The sequence below is a fragment of the Talpa europaea genome (genome assembly GCF_964194135.1).
Source record: "Talpa europaea genome assembly, chromosome: 9".
NCBI classification, from domain to species: domain Eukaryota; kingdom Metazoa; phylum Chordata; class Mammalia; order Eulipotyphla; family Talpidae; genus Talpa; species Talpa europaea.
In genome coordinates this window covers 107,657,640-107,679,469 of record NC_140076.1, presented here as the reverse complement: position 1 = coordinate 107,679,469, position 21,830 = coordinate 107,657,640, and the positions used below count along the sequence as shown (strand labels likewise).

The following is a 21,830-nucleotide window of genomic DNA, read 5'->3' as shown; positions in this document are numbered from 1 at the left end:
GCAGCCCCGCACCGCAGGGGGACGCGCTTGCTGGTAAATCCCAGAACAACACCGTGGAACTGTGGAATATTATGTTGGGCGGCACTTAGATGCGTGCTGGAGGAGAACATTGTGGATCCTTCTGTCTACTGTGCAGGCTTAGGTGCCACTGTTTCTTCTTGCTGTCTCTAAATAGCACACTTAGGTGACACTGAGAAGTGGACCCCAAGTAACAATGGTGTTCAAGTGTCTGGTTCCCAGACGTAGAGACCAGGTGAGTGACTACAGGGAAAAGTCTGATTCCCAGACACGCCCCTGCGGGGCTGGGCTTGGGATGTGGGGGTACAGGGGCCTGCCGCGTGGTTATGGGCACACGTGTCCTCTGCCTCCTTTCTGCAGCTGGTCATCCCCTCGTCCCGATTTCAAGCAGAGCTGACGACACAGGTGGGTTGCTAGTGCGAGGGTGTGTGAGACTTTGGCGGGCATGTGAGCAGAGACGGTAGCTGGAGGGTCTGCACGTGCGCTGCTTCAGGACGTGTGGAGTCTTTTGTGCTTCTGAGCAGGGACTCTTAGCTGGTCCCTTTGGCAAGTAGGCTGGGGTCCAGTCGTGCCCAGCAGACTTGTGACCCAATTCTCAGCACTTGCAACTATGCGCTTAGTCTATTCCAGCTGCTATAACAGAACCCTCAAGACCGGGTGGCATGTGAACAGCAAGGTTTATTTCTCAGTGCCCTGGAGGCTGGGAAGGTTAAGATCACGGTGTTGCACATGCAGTGTCGGCTGAGGGCCTGCTTCCTGGCGCAGAGATGGCCGTCTTCTGTGTCCCTAGAAGCAAGGGGACTCGGTGGGGCCTCTCTTCAGGAAGGTCACTACGCCTTCCCAAAGATCCCACTTCCTAATGCCAGCACCTTGAGATCTTAACCCAGGCATCTGGGAGGGACACAAATATGTATCCGCGTGCACTAGGAAAGAATCAATCCAGGCTGGGGCTGGGCGGCTGCCACCCAAGTCTGTAGCTCGCTCCCTTGTTTCATTTGCCTCCTGCTCACGGATCTTGCAGCTAAGCCAGCAGGACGTCAGCTGCTGCAGCTGGTGCTCCTGGCGGTGTCCTCTCATCCGGTCTGGTCCCTGGTGAATGAAGTCTGAGGCTTCTTCCTTCTCACACCCCCGCCCCTCTGTCCGTTCCATCTTCTTTCTGAGCGATCCGGGCTGTGCGCTTTCTCCTGACCCTTCTCACTTCCTGACCCGCCTCTGAAGAGCGCTGCTTATCTTGATGGAGTTTGAGGAGCCCTCCAGGGCAGGGGAACTAAGAACTGCAGCACTTTCAGATTCAGCCCACAAACAACTGCCCTCCAGGCTTCCGGGAGCGGGTCTGTGCGGCCCAGAAGACTGGGAGCAATTGCCCCCATGGGCTCTCTCTAAAGTAGAGGGTGGCCCAGGGAGCGCCAAGCCGGGCAAGGGAAGGCATGGTGCGTGGTGAGCTTTAGACAGCTGCTGCTGCGCCTGGCCCTCTGCTGGGATGTGTGGCCGGAGCTAGGCACGCGGACCCACACGGACACCACCGAGACTGCTGGTCCCCCATCTTGGGAGGCCCCCCCCCCAAGGAGCGAGATGTCTATGAACAGCACCGCCCTGTCCCTGGACAGCATCGCCTACATCACCGTGGAGATCTTCATCGGGCTCTGCGCCATTGTGGGCAACGTGCTGGTCATCTGGGTGATCAAGCTGAACCCCAGCCTGCAGACCACCACCTTCTACTTCATTGTCTCCCTGGCCCTGGCTGACATCGCTGTCGGGGTGCTGGTCATGCCGTTGGCCGTCGTCATCAGCCTGGGCATCAGGATCCACTTTTATAACTGCCTCCTCATGACCTGCCTGCTGCTGATCTTCACCCACGCCTCCATCATGTCCTTGCTAGCCATCGCGGTGGACAGATACCTGCGGGTCAAGCTCACCATCAGGTAACCTGCTCGAAGAGGGGTGGCGTGGGGGCAGCGACTGAGGTGCCCGACCTAAGGCAAGTCCAGACTCGGGGCGTTTGAGTGAAATCAAATCCAAATCGGCCTCTATGTTGGAAAAGAGGGTTTTTTCCACCCCATCATTTTGCTATGATGAGCTCAGACGCAGGAGCAGAGGAAGGTTCCAGTCGCTCCCGGCAGACTATGGGGATGCAGGATCCACCCCCTGCCCCAGGGGAGATAAAGATGATCAAGGCTGAACACAGCTCCACTTGGTAGAAAATGCTCTTGAGTTTTAAAAACGATAGAAACCTCTTAGATAAAATAAGGAAGAGACAGAAAAGATAAACTGATGCTTCTGCTCTTTGCAATTGTGGCTGGTTTGAAAGTTATTTTAACTTCGCTTCCTCTTCCATGTTGAAGAGGGGACCAAAGACATTCTCCGTTACAGAAAGTGGTAGCAGTTTCTCCTGTGGCCGTGGGAACCGAGTACCAAGTAGAACAATCTAATTTCCCAGGGGGCCTGTGTTACCTGGGCCTCCTTTCTGTTGGGGAGAGCAGGAGGAGGGGGCTGTGAACGAGCACTTAATATAAAGGAACCCGGGTTCAAATCCCAGCTGGTGACATCTGAACTTGGAATACTTAACTTTCTCTGCCTCGGCCCTTGTCTGCTCACAGGGCTGAGGTCCCCTGAGCCCAGACTCAGCTATTTGGCTCCCCCACGTCTAGCTTGTATGTTACTCGTCTTCCTGGTTTTTTTTTTTTTAACCTATAAAATGGGGATAATACTTGCATCTTCCTCAAAAGATTAAATGAGTTAACCCATGAAAGGCTCCTTGAAAAGTGTCTGGCACATGGTCTATGCCCAGCAGATGGTAACCACAACTCCTTTTTTCACTACTACCATCCAGTACCATCAATGAAAAGGAAGGGATGAGAAATAGCTCCAGTTTGTTGTGAGATTTGAGATGAGGTCTGCCAAGGACAGAGTTGGCACTTGGCAGGGTCCCCTCTGTCTGTGTAGGATGTTGTCGGGGGGATGCTTTAAGGAGAAATGGTGATTCCATTGGATGAGTCTTTGAAGACACCGGGGTGTGCTTGAACATGAGCTCAACCCCATGGACTCACTTAACTCAAACACCAAGTATGGATGGCAGTGCCAAGGGAAGATAAGGCAGACCCAGGCAGAGGGCAAGAGTGGGAAGGTACAAGTTATAGGCATCAGCACAAAAGCCAAACAAAACCTTGCAGAGCACAGCAGGCAAACATATTTTGAGGACCTCATCCCAGGAGACTTAGGTAACTCTTACCTGCCAGGAATTGAAGACTTCTGGGCTAGAAATGGAGTTTTGAGTGGGGTCTGCGAGTAGCTGACTCTAGGCAGCATATTTCTCATCTGTTCCAGATCATCCTTCCTTAGAAAAGTTCCCAGGGAGGTTTGTTAGGTTTTTCTCTAATCCACATCTTTGTAGCTTGTGGAGTTTGGCCGAAGTGACGGTAGAATATCCATGTTCTCCATCTTTGTTGCCTTTCCCAGCCCCGGCTCTCTGCCTCTTGGCAATCTCTGCTGTGCACTCACTGACTCTCTCCCATTCAAACAGATACAGGAGGGTCACTACTCAAAGAAGAATATGGTTGGCCCTGGGACTCTGCTGGCTGGTGTCCTTCCTGGTGGGACTGACACCCATGTTTGGCTGGAACCAGAAAGAGACCACAGGAGTTGACAGAAATAACACCTTCCTTCCCTGCAAGTTCCGCACAGTCGTGAGGATGGACTACATGGTCTACTTCAGCTTCTTCACTTGGATTTTCGTCCCCCTGCTTGTTATGTGTGCCATTTATCTTGACATCTTCTATATCATCCGGAACAGACTCAATCAGAAATTTTCTAGCTCTAAAGAGACAGGTGCATTTTATGGACGGGAGTTCAAGACGGCCAAGTCTCTGTTTCTGGTTCTCTTCTTGTTTGCTGTGTCCTGGCTGCCTTTATCCATCATCAACTGTATCCTCCACTTTAACGGTGATGTGCCACAAGTTGTGCAAAACCTGGGCATCCTGTTGTCCCATGCCAACTCCATGATGAACCCGATCATCTATGCTTATAAAATAAAGAAATTCAAGGAAACCTATCTCATGATCTTCAAAACCTGTATGACCTGCCAGCCCTCTAAGCCCTTGGACTCAAGCAGTAAGTCTTCAAGCAGTAGGTTATCCATGGACACTCCACCCCACTGACCTTCAGGTCAGCATCAGCAAACTCTTGGAGGAATTATCTTCCTGGGCCCAGGACTTTCTCATCCTTGATTCCTTCAACCAAGGCGGGGAGTATTTGGCCAGCTGCCTCCAATGGAACACCCCAACCCCTCTCTGCTCTACCCTCTTCCTCTTCCTCTGATTCAGTTTTTTTTTCTTCTCCTTCTCTAATCCTATCGTCCGCATGCCTGACTTGAGGACAATAGCCTGCTGTTACTGCTGGCTGTGTTCCTCAGTCCCGAAGAGAAGATGTCCTGGAATCTGAAGGTTCAGGGCTGACCCACGAAAGGTCACCGCCAGGCTGACACATACGTGAAGATGACCGAGTTCCGCTGCATTGTGAGCAGAAGCGCCTGCTCTTGGCAGGTGTCTTGGGACATGGTGGGAACGGAAAACAGTGAACTGACTTTAGTGGGGGGACTTCAACTGTTGAATTCACCTGTAAATGTGTTTGAGTAAATAAAAGATGATAACTGTGGCGTAGCTCTTTGCTGAGGGCCAAGGTCAACTGGTGAACTTGAAGACCTAGCTGACTGCTCTGGCATGTCCACCTATGTGAGTTCAGGAACCTTCTCTCCCTGGTTCCAGAACACCCCACTCCATTCTCCTGGGCTGATCGGAATCTTTGTCAACTTTGTGGACCATTCATGGGTTGTGAGAGAAGGAAGGATTTCCTCTCTCATTCTAATCAGTTCCTCTGGTGTTTCATTTTCGTGGGAGTAGCAGGGGAGCCATTACTGCTCGAGCACTCACTGTGCACTAAGCACTCGACACACATGTCTCTTTGGGTCCTGACAACCTCTGATGTCGATGCTGATGTCGGTTGGGAGAGGTGCTGGGTTCAGAGAGCAGCGTCGAGAAAAGTTTCATCAGAGCTCCCCTTTCAGTGGCACTTGGTGGATTTCCCCAGGCGAGTTCTCTGCGGGGCAGAGACATTTAGTTATCGATAAATCCAAAAAAGGCAGGTTTATTACAAAAAGGGAAGGGAAGGACACTTGCACAGACACAAGGGGGCGGAAAAAGCTGCCCCTGAAAGAGACAGATGTGCAAAAGAGACGCCTGCAGACACCTGTAGACACAGGTGGGCAGCCTTGGGAGGAGAGCTGCCTCTGCTGCTTTGCAAAGGGAGAAGGTTGTAGAAGACACACCTGCGTGGTCACGGGCGCCAGGTGAGCTGCTGCCCCTGCCAGTGCAGAAATTGCACCTATCCAGTCTTCTCTTAGGGAGGGGCTCATCCCTTTGTGGAATTGTTCGCTGCTATTATCTCTAGGGTTGGCGCCCAAGGATTTTTTCTCTTTGGTTGTCTAGGTAGATTCGAAAGGATCTGTGTTTCTTTTAATTGGCCCCCAATCTCCATAACCCCACCTCCCATCTGCGCCTCCACCTCCAGATACTTTACTTTTCTGTAGCTGGTTTAATGACTGTTAATCATTTCAACCCCCACTTCCAGCTTCTGGCCTTGTGTGAGCTCATTTCTGGTCTTGTGATGACTTCTTCCCAAATTTTCTACTCTTAGTCTCCATCAGACACCACCACTACTACCATCCTCATTCTGCAGAAGGAAAATCAGACACAGAAGAGTTAAAGTAACTTGTCCATAGTCAAGAAACTAACAGGTAGCAGAGCCAGGATTTAGACCCAGCCCTCTGCCTCCTGGCAGGCCCCGAGCTTCTCGACACCTAGTGTCAGACATGAAAAGGGGCTTGTAACTTCTCCAGAATCCAAACTCTCAAGTTCAGCCTCCCAGACCCCAGAATCTTCCCTTTCTCTGGGCTCGCTCTGGCATTCTCTCATGGTCTAAACTCTGGTGGCCGCGCAGTCTCTAAGTCACGCCGCCCTTATATCCCTGAGCACTAGGCTCAGGTGTGTACACTTACACAGGCGCACACACCCATGCTCAGGTGTCCATGGTCAGGCCAGGGTGCCCGGCGCCCTCACACCCTCTACATTATCAAGATCAAGGCCGCAGGTGATAGCCACAGAGGCCAAGGGTGTGAAAACCTGACCAGCTTCATTTCCCCTACACTCATTCATCAGGACAGAGGCGGCAGAGCCGCGCCACCTCTCTGGGCTGTGAGCATGACTGGCGATTCGCCATGGCATCTCTGGGTTGGCCTGTCCAAATTTCCAGCAATGGACTCTCACTTCCAAGGCAATAAACACTGAAACGTGCTGAGAACAGCAAGGCGGGGGTTTCAGTTAAACCACGTAAAAGCGGATGCATGTACTGAAAATGTTAATGAATTCTTAGCCAGTCCTGAAAGTTTATCCTAAGCCTCATCTAGCAGCACCCGATAGCCTCTTTTATCTTGTTAGCATTTCATTTCAGCAAAGGGCCCTTGTCTCTCTGCCTGCCGGCCAGACCAGGAAGAACTGACACTATCTGAGCAGCTCGAAAACTTGCAAATAATTGCTCACTAATGTCAAAGGGGCTGGCTGGCCCTCCCACCACTTCCCCAGCCTCCCACGATCTTAAGGGCAGAGGAGCCGGAACTCAAGGCTCCTGTGGCTACTTGGATGTGGGGGACCACTTCAGTCATCACTATCTCCCCTAAGACATTTTGGGGGGTCTTTTTTTCTTTAAAAATATAAGCCTTGGGGGCCTTGCTGGTGGCCTTGGGGTTGACTCTCAGCACTATCGCTGCTACAGCCTGAGTTCGATCCCCGGCCAGGGAGCTGACCCTCATACGGCACAGCAGACCTCTCCTGTCTCACCCGCTGCTCCCCTCAGCAGTGTACTTCAGTCAGTCTGCCTGTTCTGCTCCCCGCTCTGTCTCTGGTGAATAATCTCACCGGCCGCACCTCTGGCCTGTACCCCAGTTCTTCTATGCAAAAATAAAAACAAAAAAAAAGTATTTATAAAATTAAAAAACAAATAAAAATACAAACCTCCTGCCCTCATGCTGACCTTTTTTTCTCAGTGGTATGTCCTTTAATAGAAGACATCCCCCTACCCCCGAATTAGTGTTTGTGCTTAGTTAGAATCTCTCTTCCGGATGAAACCCCAGGTTGGCTCTGGGGCTTTTGGTGACCCCAACACACAGTTGAAGACGGAGGGCCAGTGCCGATTAGGTCTCAGTCCCAAGGACTCTTCACACACTGCGCTTCTTAATTTAATCCTTTCCAGCCTCACAGCTGCAGCGGCACTTCGTGCCGGCCCTTCTGGGAAACATGAGTAAAGTGACCACATCCCTGGAAACAGAAGAGCAGCCTGTCCTGGCCGACTGGGTGACGTCGGACAAGCTGTGCTCCTCAGTCTCAGAAACACTTTTTCCTTCTTTCTCTTCTCCTTTCCCTTCTTCCTCACCCTTCTCTGCAGGGAGCTGTGCTATTTTTAATTTTGTTGTCCAGTGGAAACCCCCCGCTAGCCCAGAGGAAGCCCGGAAAGTGAAAATGTCTTTTGGAATGAACTCGAAAGAGATGAGCTAAGACCCCGTGGTGGGGGTTCTGGCTAGAAAGGGCGCATCCTCCCTGGGTTCAGATTTAGAGGTGAACGTCACCAGAATCTCCCCCCAACTCCCTTCAGCTAGGCAGTCAAGAGGTGCAACTGGGCTTTAATTCTAAGAGATAAAGTTAAAAAAGAAAAACCCACCCAGACAAAACTGAGGTTTGCCTCTCCTTTAACATATGAATTCTCTGGGACAAAGGTAGATGTTGAGAAGCTGCGTTTATTTGCCCATTTTTTAAAATCAAGTCAAATGTGGAAAGAATGAAAGCCAAGTGAGAAAGTGAAGGCTATTTATTCTGAGTGTGCAGAGCCAGGGAGCCAGACCCGGACACTTGCGTCTTGGCGAACAGAGGGGTAGGAGAACTTTTTATAACTGAAAAAGGGAAGGTTTCGAGAGTCTCTGACTGGAGGCCGTGGGCTGGGAGAGTGGAGGCCAGCTGACCCGAAGCGGGGCCTCCTGGATGATTGGTTGGGGAGCTGACTGGCTTTCTCTCACTGGGCCAAAGTTGGAAGCAGGTGCAAAATTAGGGAAGCTACTAGCTATTACTCAAGCCCTGGTCACTTGGGGTCAGTTGTTTGCAGGGATTATTTTGGGTTTCCTGGACTGTTACTGCAGATAATGGCCAAACTTCCGACAAGTGTGACTTTAGCAGGCTGCCTCCGGGGACCAGTTACTGTAGAGGAGGGACTGGTTTCCCAGGCCGGTTGCCGGCAAGAGCGCCATTTCCTACAGGGCCGCTTCATTGTCCATCGGGAGATTCAGTTTCTTGCAATAGATGGACATTTCTTGAGAAACTCTCTTCCTGGATACTACATTTGTGTAGGGGGAATAAGAATCCAGGCAGCCCCCCGCCCCAGGCACGCGATGACATGGTGTGGGTGAAATCTCTTCCTAAACGCCAATGTGTGCTGCAGTGTGGGACTCTTGGGAAAACAAAAGGGCGTCATAGAAAAGAGTATTATTACTTTTTTTAGATTTAGCATCAGATCGTAGTGGACTTGCCAGTTGCGTGAACTTCAACATAGCAGTTATTTGACCTGAGCCTCAATTTCCTCACTGGTGAAAATAAAGTCCATGACACCTGCATCAAAGTGGTTTTTGTTTTTTGCTTTTTACTTTTGATTGTGGGAAATTTCAAATATACATTTCTCTGTCCTTTCACTTTAGTAATGGGAAGCGGGAGCCAGCTTGCTGAACATTCTCGGGCGTTGAATTAGTTCATCTGTAAACATTTCAGTGTGTATTTCCAAAAAGATGTGTTTAATTTTTTTATTTGGCTTATTCTCACGACCCATTTGCCTTCGTATTTGCACGTCTAAATAGAGTGGAAATTAATTTCCACCCTTGAGAAGGAGCTACGGGGCTGGTAACACCAAGCAATACACAGGAGCTGACAGACACGTGTACCTATTCTCTGAAGCCTGGGCCTTTCATCTGCCTCAGGATGTTACTTTTTCAAATCTTGGGCACTTACATCTCTGAACAATCCCTCCCTCTGTGTGGGCACTTTGGCCTTATGGTGCTAAAGTGTTTGTTTTGCAGGCAGCTTTCTCAGAGACAAGGATTGCTTTAAGAGATATAACCACAGTTATCTTATATGGTCAATTGTCAATTAGAGTAACAAATTACCCTAAAATACAGAGGCTGAAAACAAAAGGTTTTATCATTTTTTGAGGTTTCTGTAGGTCAGGAATTCAGGAGCATCTTGGTTGGGTGGTTCATGCTTGGGGTGGGTTTCAAATGAGGTTGCTGGATTGTGGCTAGAGGGTCCACTTCCAAGGTGGGTCCTACATGTCCAGCAACTTGGTCTCTTTCCTCTGTGGCCTCTTCATGGAGCCACTTGAGAATCCTCACAACGTGGCAGCTGACATCCCAAGGACTGAGCAGCACAAGAGACGAAGGTGGAAGCTGCACACATTTGATGACCTAGACACACATTTTTTTGTGTCTAGGTCATGCACTTTTATGCATCTAGGATGCATAAAAAGTGGAAGCTGTGCACTTTTTAATGCATCTAAGTTGCATTTTTATGACCTAGCCATGGAAGTCAGGTATCATCACTTCTGCCATGTTTTATTGATCATGCAGGCCAGAAGTAATGGCATGAATACCATGAGGCGTCCTAGAGGCTATGTCAATGCCATTGACACATCTGAAAAAAAATGAACAAAAACTTTTTAATATCTACTATCTAGTCACTGTCGAAATTTTCTTACTTGCTTCTTTTTACTTACTTCTTACTTGCTTTTCTTACTTACTTACTTGCTTGGGATCTGAGTATGTTCCATGTATTGCAATCTGCAGGTATGTCTCTTGAGTCCCTTTTAATCCATTAAGTCCTCCCTCCTTTCATACCCCACCCCCCAACTCAAACCCTGCAGGTTATTTATTGAACTCAGAAGTCTCATGAGAAATAAGTGAGACAATGTAAGTAAAACCCTTACCTTACCACGACAGCAGGTAAAGCACACACCAGGTGTAGTCAGCCGCTGGCCCATACGCTGAGTTCACGTGAATCACAAACAGGTTCCTCTTCCTCAAGAGCAGACTTTACTGAGCAACCTGGAAGATCTCTCATGTCTGTGCCATGCCGGGATGCGCTGCCAGCTCTGGGGTGTGATCTGTAGCTATCAACTAGAACTAACCTGAGCTGTGTTTCCATAATTTAAACTGGAAATTAGTTGTCAGGCCATTTGCATCCTCTTAGGAAACAGGGGAAACTTCTACTACGACGGAGACAGATGATCCTGATTTGTCCCAGCTCTGCCCAAGAAAACTTCCAAGAGGCCTGGAGGCTGCAGCCTGGCTGCTGACACCCGCACACCCACACTCTACCAGCTCACGTGCTCCCGATGCCAGGCACATCTGCTACGACAGTTTCACGCTCCTAACCCACTCCCAGGGGAGGCTGCAGCCACTGCTGTTTTGGGCTCGGCCCTGCAGCCCAGAATTTTCTTAGTTGCCCCACATTATTATACAGTCAAGTGTATGTCCACACACGGCATCCCTCTGGTGAGTATCCGTGTGCAGTGCACAACCTGGGCACCCAGACACTGCAGCTCTTGTGAATGAGCTGGTTGTTCCCTCCTTTCCCTCAGTTTCTCCAAACAGGATATGAAACCATCTTAAGCTCAAAGATATCTGCTTCCCTTAAACAGATCCAGGATTCCTGCGACCCCTGGGAACATCTTGCCATTCCAGTCGAAGACTCACTTCCTTCCAGTCATGGGGTCCTTGATTCTGCTTTCCCTGACTCTCCTTTCAGGTAAGACATAGGGAAGGAACAGCCCCCAGCCCTTCAAGCCTCACAGACACCTGGCCGTTTCCTTCTCTCCTGCTTAGTAGATTGAACCACCTAAGGTGTGAGATGGGAAACAAAAAGGAGAAAGCAGAGCTTGTCCTTATCAGCTTGTCCTTATCAGCTGTGTCCCTCACAGCTCTAATAATAGGGCCGTGGCACATTGAAATGCTGAGTTAAAATGAGGGCTCTGGATTCTCTCTTTCAGCTTCATTTCCCATCCCTTGGCCCTTAAAAATATTTGTGCAGATAGATGAGGATGGGACTGTCCACTTTCTGTCCATGCCTGGCCCGGAAGATGAGACTCAGGGGACTGGGCTTGCCCGTGACTCTGCCACCCTCCGGCCTTGTGATCTTTGAGCCCCTACACCTCTGGGGCAACACCCACGCCAGAAAACCGGGCATCACATGACCTTCTCTGTGGGGTTCATGAGAACAGAGTCATGTCAAATGGCATCAAGGCTGTGAGCTCGCCTGTGCACTGGTGCCCCCCACTGCGAGCTCCACTTGAGGGGAGCACGCAAGGGGAGGCTGAGCAAGGGTGGGCTCCGCTGCCTGCCCCCCGCCCCATCTCCTCTCCTCCCTCAGGCACTGCTCCGCCCCCGTCAGGCTGGACACTGTCGGTAGGAAGCACGACTTCCTCATTGTGCAATGTCCTCCCAGGATGGGCGCCCACCCTCTCTGGTGTGGAGGAAATACGAAGCAAGTAGCACCTAAAGGCAGACCCTGGTGCCCTCTGTCTTCAGCCCTAGCCAGCCAGTGGGAACCTGCAAACTTTCTTGTCTGTGGGGTACCAAGGCGGAGGGGCCGGGGGCCAGGGCCAGAGGGGCCAGAGGCCTCAGGCTCTTCAAGTCTGCTGCTGCGCCCCGGGCAGAGGCCCAACTCCTCCAGGGGAGGGTCCGTATGTCACCCTCCCAGAGGCCAGGGAGGAAGGTCCCTTCAGGGCTGCCACATCAGTTTGCAAGGTCTGCGGAGGCAACCTGGTAAGCTCAGGCTCACACGACAGAAACTACTTCCTTACTGCTATGGAAGCTTCAAGTCCTGAGCCAAGGTGTTTGTGGGTTAGGGCTCTCCGGTCCTCTCCCCTTAGCTGACAAATGGTCTCCGTCTCACTCGGTCTGTCTGTCTTGTCTGTCTCCTAATCTTTTTTTTTTTTTTTTTTTAACAAGCTCACCTGTCTTATTCTGGAGTAGGGTCCGTGCTCATACTATGTCAGAACTAATTCATCTCAGTAAAGTCTCTGTCTCTAAACCCAGCCACCTCCTGGGGCGCTAGGGGCTAGCACTTCAGCATATAAATTTTAGGGGGACACACTTCAGCCCATAGCAGTTGCCAATTCCTCCAGGTGAAGTCAGTATCCCATACTTGATTGAAATTAATTTTCCTCCAGGAGGGCAGGAGCGGCCACATGCTTAAAAAGAGCGACGGTTTGTGTGTGTGTTGACAGATGCCATGGTCATGGATGAAAAGGTCAAAGAAAACTTTGTGCTGGACACAGTTTCGGCCGTCTGCAGCTATGATGTCTACTATAAGGATCACCCCAAATACTGGTGCCGGGGCTACTTCCGGGACTACTGCAACATCATCGCCCTCACACCCAACAGCACGGACCGCGTGGCCCTGAGGGACACGGGGAGCCAGCTCATCGTCACCGTGTCCTGCCTGACCAAGGAGGACGCAGGCTGGTACTGGTGCGGCATCCAGCGGGACTTCGCCCGGGATGACATGGACTTCACAGAGCTGGTGGTGACTGACAACACAGGTTTTTGGTCCAGGAAAATCTCCCCAGCCCTCACCGGAGATTTTTGGACCGGGAAAGGTGAGGTACCTGCCAGTGGTCTAACTGGGGGAACTCACAAAAGTGGGGGTTCAATGATGTGGAAAATACCCCCAGGGGCCTGGGAGCACTGGCTCTCTTGTCCACCACGGGACAGTGATTGCTGATGGTGCTGGGATTAACTTGGAGTCTGGGAAGAGGAGTGTGTTTGGGCCTTGGGGTGTCCTCGGGCCCTCCCTTCCCTTGCAGCAAGCTGGAATGGGACTTGGAAGGGGCTTGTGAGTCTAGCAGGAGGGTGCGAGAGCTTGTGTTGTTGGTCAGAAAAGGCTTTGAGGTTGTTTTTAAAGCTCCATGCAGGCCTAGAATTTTGAAGACTGGTTTCCTGAAAGGCTGGCAGAGGCTGCAGGTGTGACCCCAGCATCTGGACAGACACGCTGCCAGTTAAATCATTTCATACTTGACAGATGTAAATGTCATGATCCCCTTGGCCTGTGCAATCCCCTCTTTAAGGCATGCGTTACTCCAGGAGGCTGCTGGGCGGACAGAGGCGGGACAGGACCTGTAGGGAGATGCTCATCAAAAGTCTTCTGTCAAGGGCCTCCCTGGTGGCTCAGCGGTTGAGCGCTGGGTTGCGAAGCTGCCCTCAGCCTCTGCGACACCAGTTCGATCCCCGGCTGCTCCCCGGCCACCGGAGCAGGGTCCCACATGGTGCGCAGACCCCTCCTGCCGCCCGCTGCTCCCCTCAGCAGTGTACTTCGGTCCTTCTGCCTGCTCTGCTCCCTGCTCTGGCTCTGGTGAATTCTCTCACCCTCCCGCGCTTCTGACTGTACCCAGTGCTTGTATAAACAAAACAAACAAACAAACAAACAAAAAAAAAGTCTTCTGTCAAATGCTGACAACTTCCTTGGAGCCCGGAAACCCTGTCTCCAAAGCGGAGAGCTGATGGAAAGCACTAGCCTTCCTTCCCACCCCCCCACCCCATAGCTTCTCATCATTTCCAGTTCCAGAAAGGATGCCCTTTTCCATCACAATCCAAGGCGGAAGGACAGAGGAAAGCAAACCAGAGGATTTGGGGGACGCTATGGGGCGCTTCCTCCTGGTACTAAAAAGAGAGTCTTGCTCTCACTTCACCGACTGGTCATTTATTCAGCAGGCATCTTGATGAGTGTGTGACTTTCTCACCTAGGGTGTTTCTACTTTGTGTGGTTCTGTTTTTACATAATAACAGTGAGGCCTGGCCTGAGGTTTAGACTCAGGATGAGAGCCGTCCTGTCTAAGTGTGCTCCTTCGTGTGACTATGACACAGACGCTCTCCACCGCCAGGTCTTGTCAGAGGAGTCGCGTGGTCAGAGGAGAGGTGGGGTAGGGGAGCTTGCCCAGTAGGTTTTGGGGCTGTCAAAGTGCAGTGTGGCAGCTTTGTCACCTACTGACCAGGTCCTTTAGGGAAGCTGACCCTTTGGTGCCTCTGGTGTCCTCCCTCAGCCTTAGCCTGGGGTTTTCAAACAAAGGCCACTTATAGTCCACACCCAGCCTTTGTGCAAATCTGGAGAATGAGCCACTTCCTCCAGGTGCATGGAGCCCTGTGCCAGGGTCTGTGGCTCGGCAGAGGGCGGCAGGACGTGAGCCCATCTTGTCCCCTAGCCGCCCACTCTGTGCACAGCGCATTCACAACCTCTCCTGTAGCGACTTGGCCCCTCTGCTCTGTCAGCCTTAGGGAGCTCCTTCTCTGGAGACTGAGGGGTGACAGGCAGAGGAGCAGAAGCAAAGAAGGGGCCTGGGGTGCACCTTGCTGGATTCTCAACCACTTCTTTCTGATGCAGATCTATCAGGCAATAAGACCAGAAGCTGCAGGACTTCCAAGATTGTCCACAAGGCAGATCGCTCCAGGTGAGTCACATAACCTTAGGCGAAAACTCGGCCTTGGGTGAGCAAAGGAATGGCTGGGTGGCACGTGCTGCTTTTCAGCTCCTATTGTTTCCCACCTGAATGACGCATCCAAACTATTTGGTTTCTCTCAAAAGAGTATAGTGCAGGACTCTTGGTCTCAAGCAGCAACAATGTACACTTGCTCTTTTAATTGACGAGAATTCGTCATGACGAGATGCAAGGGCAGGAGTGTGGCTGCCTTCAGAAGTGGGCAGGGCCTGTATCAGGTCTTGATCTCCGTCTCCAGGTTGCTACTCTTAAGCAGCAGTTTGCTTTCTCTCTCTCTGTACTACTCTTTCACATTTCATTTTTGCCATGGGGCAGCTATCTACTCTAGCTTATCTCCAGAAATTAGACAGTAGGAAACTGGACTCTGCAACCCCAGTTCCATGCTCATTTCTGAGGACCCAACCTGGTCAGCCCCCCATCCCAGGCCCCATCAAGTTAGGCCAGAGGATAGCATCACTCAGGAGGAATCTGGTTGCCAGGAGCTACTGTGACTGTGTGGGGCAGGGAGCAAGGCAGGCAGAGCCCAGAAAAGGGAATCCTGAGCTGAGAGAACAGAAAGATGATGTCCTCCAAGAGACATGGAAGTCTGTGCTTCCCCCCCAGGTGGTCCATTCTCATCATCTGCATCCTGATCACGGCTCTGGGGGTCATCTCTATAATCAGTCATTTGTTCAAAAGGAGGAGAAGTCAAAGGAATAGAAGAGGTAAGTAACACTTTGGGGAAAAAGCCAAAATCAGAGAAAATGAAAGGGGTTAAGGGCAACTTTCAAAGCAGTGAATGTGACCTCCTCTTAGTGCCTGGAGCCCTGGGGACCGATGCAGCTGGCCCATGGGCTGGGGAGGTGCTGCTTCCTGTGGCAGAGCAGCAGATGAGGTGATGGGGGGAGCACTGCAGCCTTCACAAGTCAGGGTGTGTGCAGACCAGGAAGGAGCCAGACAATGTCCACGTCTGGGGGCCTCCTGCCGCCCCCCAAACTAATTTTGAGAGGCCGCCTAACCCCTCGATTGAAACTTCTTGTTCACCTGGAGGGAACAGAGGCTTGAAAGCCCCGCTGGTCTCAGGATGTCTCCTGGACAAGCAGCAGGCGTGGGAGTGGACGGGCTCAGGGCCCTCAGTCCACGCCGTGATCCCCCTTTTGTCCTGGGGTGATTACAGGTGCAGGCCCCGCCAGGAGCCAGAAGGCCAGCCAAGCCTCCACCGAGAGCCCCATACTTCTGGTGAGTAGCTCCCTGGGCTCTTGTGTCCCGCGCTGCCTGTTCGCTGGGGGTCCTGATCCTAGCTAGCCAGCGGGGACTGTTCAGAAGGGGCTGTGGACATCAGCTCATTTCCTCTGGGGCAAAGCAGGAGAAACTAAAACCTTCCAGGCCACCTGTGGTGACTCTGCCTACCTCTCAGGCGGACACGGGGCAGGAAGGACAGGAGACACGAGTGCACCGATTGGCCAGTAGACTTGCTGCCACCCTTGTTATTTTTCTCTTTCCACACTCGGAAGCAGCATGGGCCATGGAGGGACTAAGCACAATCACAAAACAGTCTCCAGTGTCTCCTGCACATGAAAGGTAGAAAAGCAACATGTCAGGGAAACAGGGCAGCAGGGAGACACCTATAATGAAACCTAAGCGAGGAAGCCAGGAGAATCAACCACAGCTCCAAGGTCGTGGGGTTCATACTTTCCTGGGACCATACCACAGTCAGAGCAGGTTTGCTAAGAAATCAAAGTAATGCCATCCCTGGCCCTGTGTCCTCTGGCAGCTCCGGGAACTGTGGAGACGGGGGTGTGAGATGAAGCAGCATCTTCTCCAGATGTGCCCAAGACCACGCCCCGAGGGACACAGCTGTCATCTGGGTTTTTGCAGAAACCACTCTCCCTTCTTTCAGGCGTGGTCTTGGGCAAATTCTCTGCCCCTGTTTTCTGTTTTACACATTGAAGACCCCTGGGATTGTCCTGGGATATTTTACCCATATATTCATTGATTCATTGATTCATTCAATAAACAAGGACCTTGCTAGATGGAGGAGATAAGCAAAAGTAACTGCATTTGTCTTCATGGAGTTTGTAATATGGAGTGGGAGGGAGGCAAACATTAACACACACACACACACACACACACACACACACACGCTGAACTGTCAGAGTAAATGAGCTGTGAAAGTTGAGGCAACGGAGCCCAGCCCTGTTCCTTTTTAGCACTGAGATGTACAGCTGGCGTAGCCGTGACCTGCTTCCTTGCACCCTGAATCAGGGTCCCTGATTTAGGGACATCCTTGCCTTCAGGAGGAATCCAGGTGCATTCAGGTGATCCAAGCCTGGTGAGAGGTGAATGGAAGCCCCCAATACCAGACTTTCCTATTGATTGACCAACATGCTTTGAAGTAATAACATATGATTCTGGCCCTGAAAACAAACTTTGGGGTTTATTCCCTTGAAGCCACCCCTCCTTCTACCTCTGAAGAGTTTGCAACTTTCTCTGCAGAAGACACTCAGCAGGGGGAGGCAATTGATCTCAACTCACTTTTTCCTTTCTCTTCCAACAAAATAGAAGACTCTTTGAAGCCCCTCGCCTGTGTCCTGACTGAAGGAAATGGCTCATTCTGAACAGATGTGACCGAATATTTTTTAATTTAGTTCATAAATAAAGCGATACTCTAACAGAATCACTGTGCCCACCAGCCCACATCCTGGGGATGATTCTGATCTCTCAGGCATTCTGAAGGACCCTCTAACCTCGCCAACCAGCCCTGGCAGATGGGTAAGAACAGAGGTAACCAGTGGAGCTCTGCCAGTCCGCACCTGGGCAAGGATCTGCCAGGTGACAACTCGAGATCTTAGTCCTCCCGTAGTCAGCTGGTCAGAAGTGATGGGGGGTGGGGGGAGCCTTGGTCAGAGGGCTGGGAGAACACTTGTATTTTACTCATTAGTCAATAAACTCCTGAGCAGTGTTGCGTGAGTCCCCAGATACGGTCGCTTCTCCCTGGACGTCCGTAGAAAGTCACTGCCGGGAAGGCTTCAAGGATAAGATCGGAATTAATGTCTGAATGAGTATTACTCATGGTCCTACCCAAAGAAAGGGAGCGAGGCCATGCCGGCAGTCCTCAGGTCTTCCTCAGGTCTCCTGGCTCAAAGACTGCGCTGTAGGGGAAACCGGACCGGACCGAGCAGATGCTGCTTTTGCTCAGGAAGAACCCAGACGAGCTAACTCGAAGCCAAACACTCGGAACACATTTCAAGGCGCAGGCAGCAGCAGCTGCGGTGCAGGTGAGGCCATACTGGCATCAGTGCCAGACTTGCTGGGCCTCTGAGCTCTCACCTGCATGCCCGCGGCCCCCGCCCTCTGTGGTATCTGTGCCACTGCTTCTGCTGCCCATATAAGAACCCTGCAGGTGGCCGTCTGGTGAGGGCAGGGGATGGGGCTGACAGAGTCGTGACACCACAACTGCTGTGTGGGCCTGGGTGCCCACAGCCCTTTAGAACACAGTTTCTTCAGCTTCCGCCCCGGCCCCTCCCTCCTCAGGTAGGGAACGCAGGGCTCCTCGACAGCCCCCCTGGGTGCATGTGGGAGTGAGGCGTGGACCCATTCCACTTCCGCCATCCCCCACGTTTGCATATAGTGAGATCCCCTCCCTGGCAACCTCAGCTCAAGCAATATCAGAGGCGTTGTTCCCTCTCGGCCACAGCACAGCCCCGACATCTCCCCTGTGGCCGCACTGCGAGCTTGCAAGGAGGAGCCACCGGCCACCACTTCTGCAAACAGCAACCCCGTGTGGGTTCAGGGCACAGGGCGAGGCGGCAGGGGTTCATCTACCACCTCAGAGAACCCCCCTCGATGTCCTGGATAAGCTATGCTTACCTGAGAAACGGTGTCCCCAAGATTCCTACAGATTTGTCCCAGAGTCTTTTCTTCTCTCCCTGCCTGGTGGAGCCCTTGTCTACCTACGGTGAATCACGTGCTCATTTCCTCCTGCAGCAAGGCTGCTTCCACGCCAGTTTTCATGACAGAGAGACCAAAACCAAGACTATGGGAACATAGGGCCACGCCCTTTAAAATGGGAAGCTTCTAGAAAACTGGGAAGGGCAATGGATGTGCCTTGCCCTTGTGAGTGGGGAGTGGGTGGTCCTGGTGCTGCTGGCTCCTCCACCCGCAACTGTCTGTCCTGCTGGCTCTGAAGCCGAGTCCTGTGGCTTCTCTCGTCAGGGCTGGTGGAGTTGTGTGATGTCAGCCTGGAGCTTAGGAACAGCTGAAGGGAGAGGCCCGCCTGTGGGCACTTCCCACGACAGCCTGGCCAAGAGCCCCTCCAGAGCGCTGCTGCCCTCGCGGGGCTGATCACTCTGCAGTGCTCCTCACTACCTGAAGTCCCTAACCCACCTTTCTCCTGCACTGGCCCCCACATGGGCCCCCCTCCTTCCCCACGGCCTTCTCCCCTGTCTTCAAAAACTCCAGCGGTCACGGCAGCCTCTGCGCACGGACCAGCGTGCTCTCTCCAGCACACAACCAGCTTTACCTGTCCAGTTTCTCTGCCGTGCCCATGCCCTGGGGCAGCGTGGTGCGGAGCTAAGATGCTGGGGCTGCCGTCAGGGCACTGAAGTTTTCTTCCACCACTTTCTAGCTGGGCGACACGGGGTCAATGACAGTCGTGCGTCACTCGGCGATGGGGACTCATTCTGAGAAATGCACTGTCACTGCGCACCAGAGTAGCAGGGGTTTTGTGCGCTTAGGGCCAAGATGAAATCCAGCCCCGGGGGAGGTGGTGCTATCAGCGACTGGGCGACCCAGACACGTATGAGGCTGCGGGGTAGAAAACGCTGCACCTTGTGGTGGCTGTGGTGTCACAGGCCACGGGAACGCGGGCACCACGAGCACACAGGGACTGCCATCACCACGCCCTGGGGCAGCGCGTGCTGTTCTTCATCTCCCCGGACCTTTAATTGGTTTTAAAAAATATTTAAGGGCCTCCCTGGTGGCGCAGCGGTTGAGCGCTGGGTTGCGAAGCTGCCCGCAGCCTCTGCAGTGCTGGTTCGATCCCCGGCTGCTCCCCGGCCACCGGAGGAGGGTCCCACATGGCGCGCAGACCTCTCCTGCCACCTGCTGCTCCCCTCAGCAATGTACTGCGGTCCTTCTGCCTGCTCTGCTCCCCGCTCTGGCTCTGGTGAATTCTCTCACCCTCCCGCGCTTCTGACTGTACCCAGTGCTTGTATAAATAAATAATCTTTAAAATATATATATATATTATTTAATGCATTTTTAAAAGAATGTGTAGAGGCTGCCTCTCTCCCAGTCCTGCTCCCTTCTCTGTGGACTGAGCTGCCTTACGGTAACACTCCCCAGGGGCGCCCCATCAGAGGTGGAACGACCTGATACATGAGTCTGGGGGTGCCGACAGGGTGCACAGATATTGCCCTTCCTCTTGCTTTTTAAGTCTTTTTGGAGCACGTGAACTCGTCTGCAACCCCTGGGGCAGATGAATGCTGGTTTGGTTGTGGGGAGACGTGGGACTTGCCTGGGGGCACCTCTGTCCATCGGCTCTTGGGGTTCAGTGCTGTGACCTCACATGTCTGCAGCCAGTCCGTGCCGTAGACTCCAGTGCCAGCTATGCTCGTAGTATCGACGGTGCTGAGGCCTCTCCTTTTTCTCAGTTGACTCGAAACTGAAATGGGGAATGGGAGCAGTTACAGAACGTCTTTGGGTGGATATGGCACCCCTCTCACCCCTGCCTATCGTCTCTCAGCTATCAGGGTCCCCGCCCAGTCCCGAGACATATTGACTGTACAAGGACAAGACACACACACACTCTCTACCTGAACAGAGCATAATTCTGCCCAGCAGGTGGTACTTTTCGCTTAACATTGTACCTTGGAGATCTTTCCCCCAATGGCTGCTCTGCACTCATTGGCCGGGCCATGTCAGCAGACATCCAGGGCTCTCCCAGCCTTCCACGGTTGCAGAGTTGATCACCCTAGGAAATGTGCAGACTCTGGGGCTCATCTACCTGGCTGGAGTCCCAGGACCATTACTTACTATCAGTGTGCGTGTGGGCAAGTGATTTACCCTTTCTATGCCTCCGCGCATGTATCAAAAATGAGAATGACAATAGTCTCATAGTGTCGTGAGGACTCCACGCATGCATGCTAAAAGTTCTGGTCACCAGTTCCAATGGGTGCTGGTAGGACACCAGCAGATGTCCTACAAGTCAACTTGGTTCTGACGCTGACTTGCTTGAGTGCTCAGGCCTGCAAGAGTGCGCCCCCCCCCCCCCCGATTGTCAATCACAAATCCAGGATTTTACCTGTTTCTGACTGAATGGTCATAGACTGGAGATTCCAATGGACCCCTCCTTGGTTTCAATTAATTCGCTAGAGCAGCTCACAGAACCCAGAGAAACGTACTTACTAGGTTGCTGGTTTATTATAGAAGGATATAACTCGGGAACAGCCAGAGGGCTGGGGCAAGGTATGGGGACAGGTTACAAGCTCCATGCTCGCTCCAGCCACAACATCTCCCCAAATCTCCACAAGTCCCCCAGCCCAGAAGTGCTCTGAATAGCCATCCTTTTGGGAGTCTCTGCAGGCGTCATTACATGCATTACATGCGTGATTAACACATTGACCAGCCCAGAGAGTGATTGAGTCAACCTGCCACCCCTTTCCACCCCCCAGTGGCCAAGGGGATGGGACTGAAGCCTCTAACCCTTCAATAATCAAGGGGTTAGTTCCTCTGGCCACCAGCCCCTCTCCTGAGGTGTTTTAGTTCCAAAAGTCACCTGATTAACATAACGAAAGACACCTGCACCGTTCTTGTCACTTAGGAAACCCTCACCAGCAATGAAAGACCACATAGATATTTATTTAAACCACAGCCTCACATGCGCCAGGCGCTGAGCATAGTGCCTAGAGCCTGAAAGCCTCACTGAGTTTTAGACAACATAATGAATGCTGCAATTAAAAATGCACAGGTGACTTTCCATATATGCAGGATAAATAGAATATTAAACATTGTAGTCATTGCAGAGCTGCCTTCCAGAGTGGACATATCTACTCGCTCTCCCACCGGTGGGAAACGTGTCCTTGCCCTCCAAGGGCCGAAAGACTGTCAGGCCAAGTGGGAGGGCCAGTGAAGAGACTGGCCCTTGATCCTGCAAACTGCTGGCTAACACGGCCAGCTCACAGCCAAGCAACTGTGATGGT

General features: G+C 52.1%; 1 protein-coding gene across 1 annotated transcript; it reads left to right on the top strand.

Moving 5' to 3' along the window:
• Window positions 1–1,590: 1,590 nt before the first annotated feature.
• On the top strand, window positions 1,591–18,487 carry LOC311176817 (uncharacterized protein; the record flags this gene model as incomplete). Its single annotated transcript, XM_084242456.1, has 8 exons — window positions 1,591–1,940; window positions 10,798–10,904; window positions 12,385–12,756; window positions 14,535–14,601; window positions 15,253–15,353; window positions 15,806–15,867; window positions 17,787–17,906; window positions 18,326–18,487. The coding sequence occupies 8 exons, from the start codon at window positions 1,591–1,593 to the stop codon at window positions 18,485–18,487; spliced, it is 1,341 nt and encodes a 446-aa protein (XP_084098582.1).
• Between the last annotated feature and the right edge of the window lie 3,343 nt (window positions 18,488–21,830).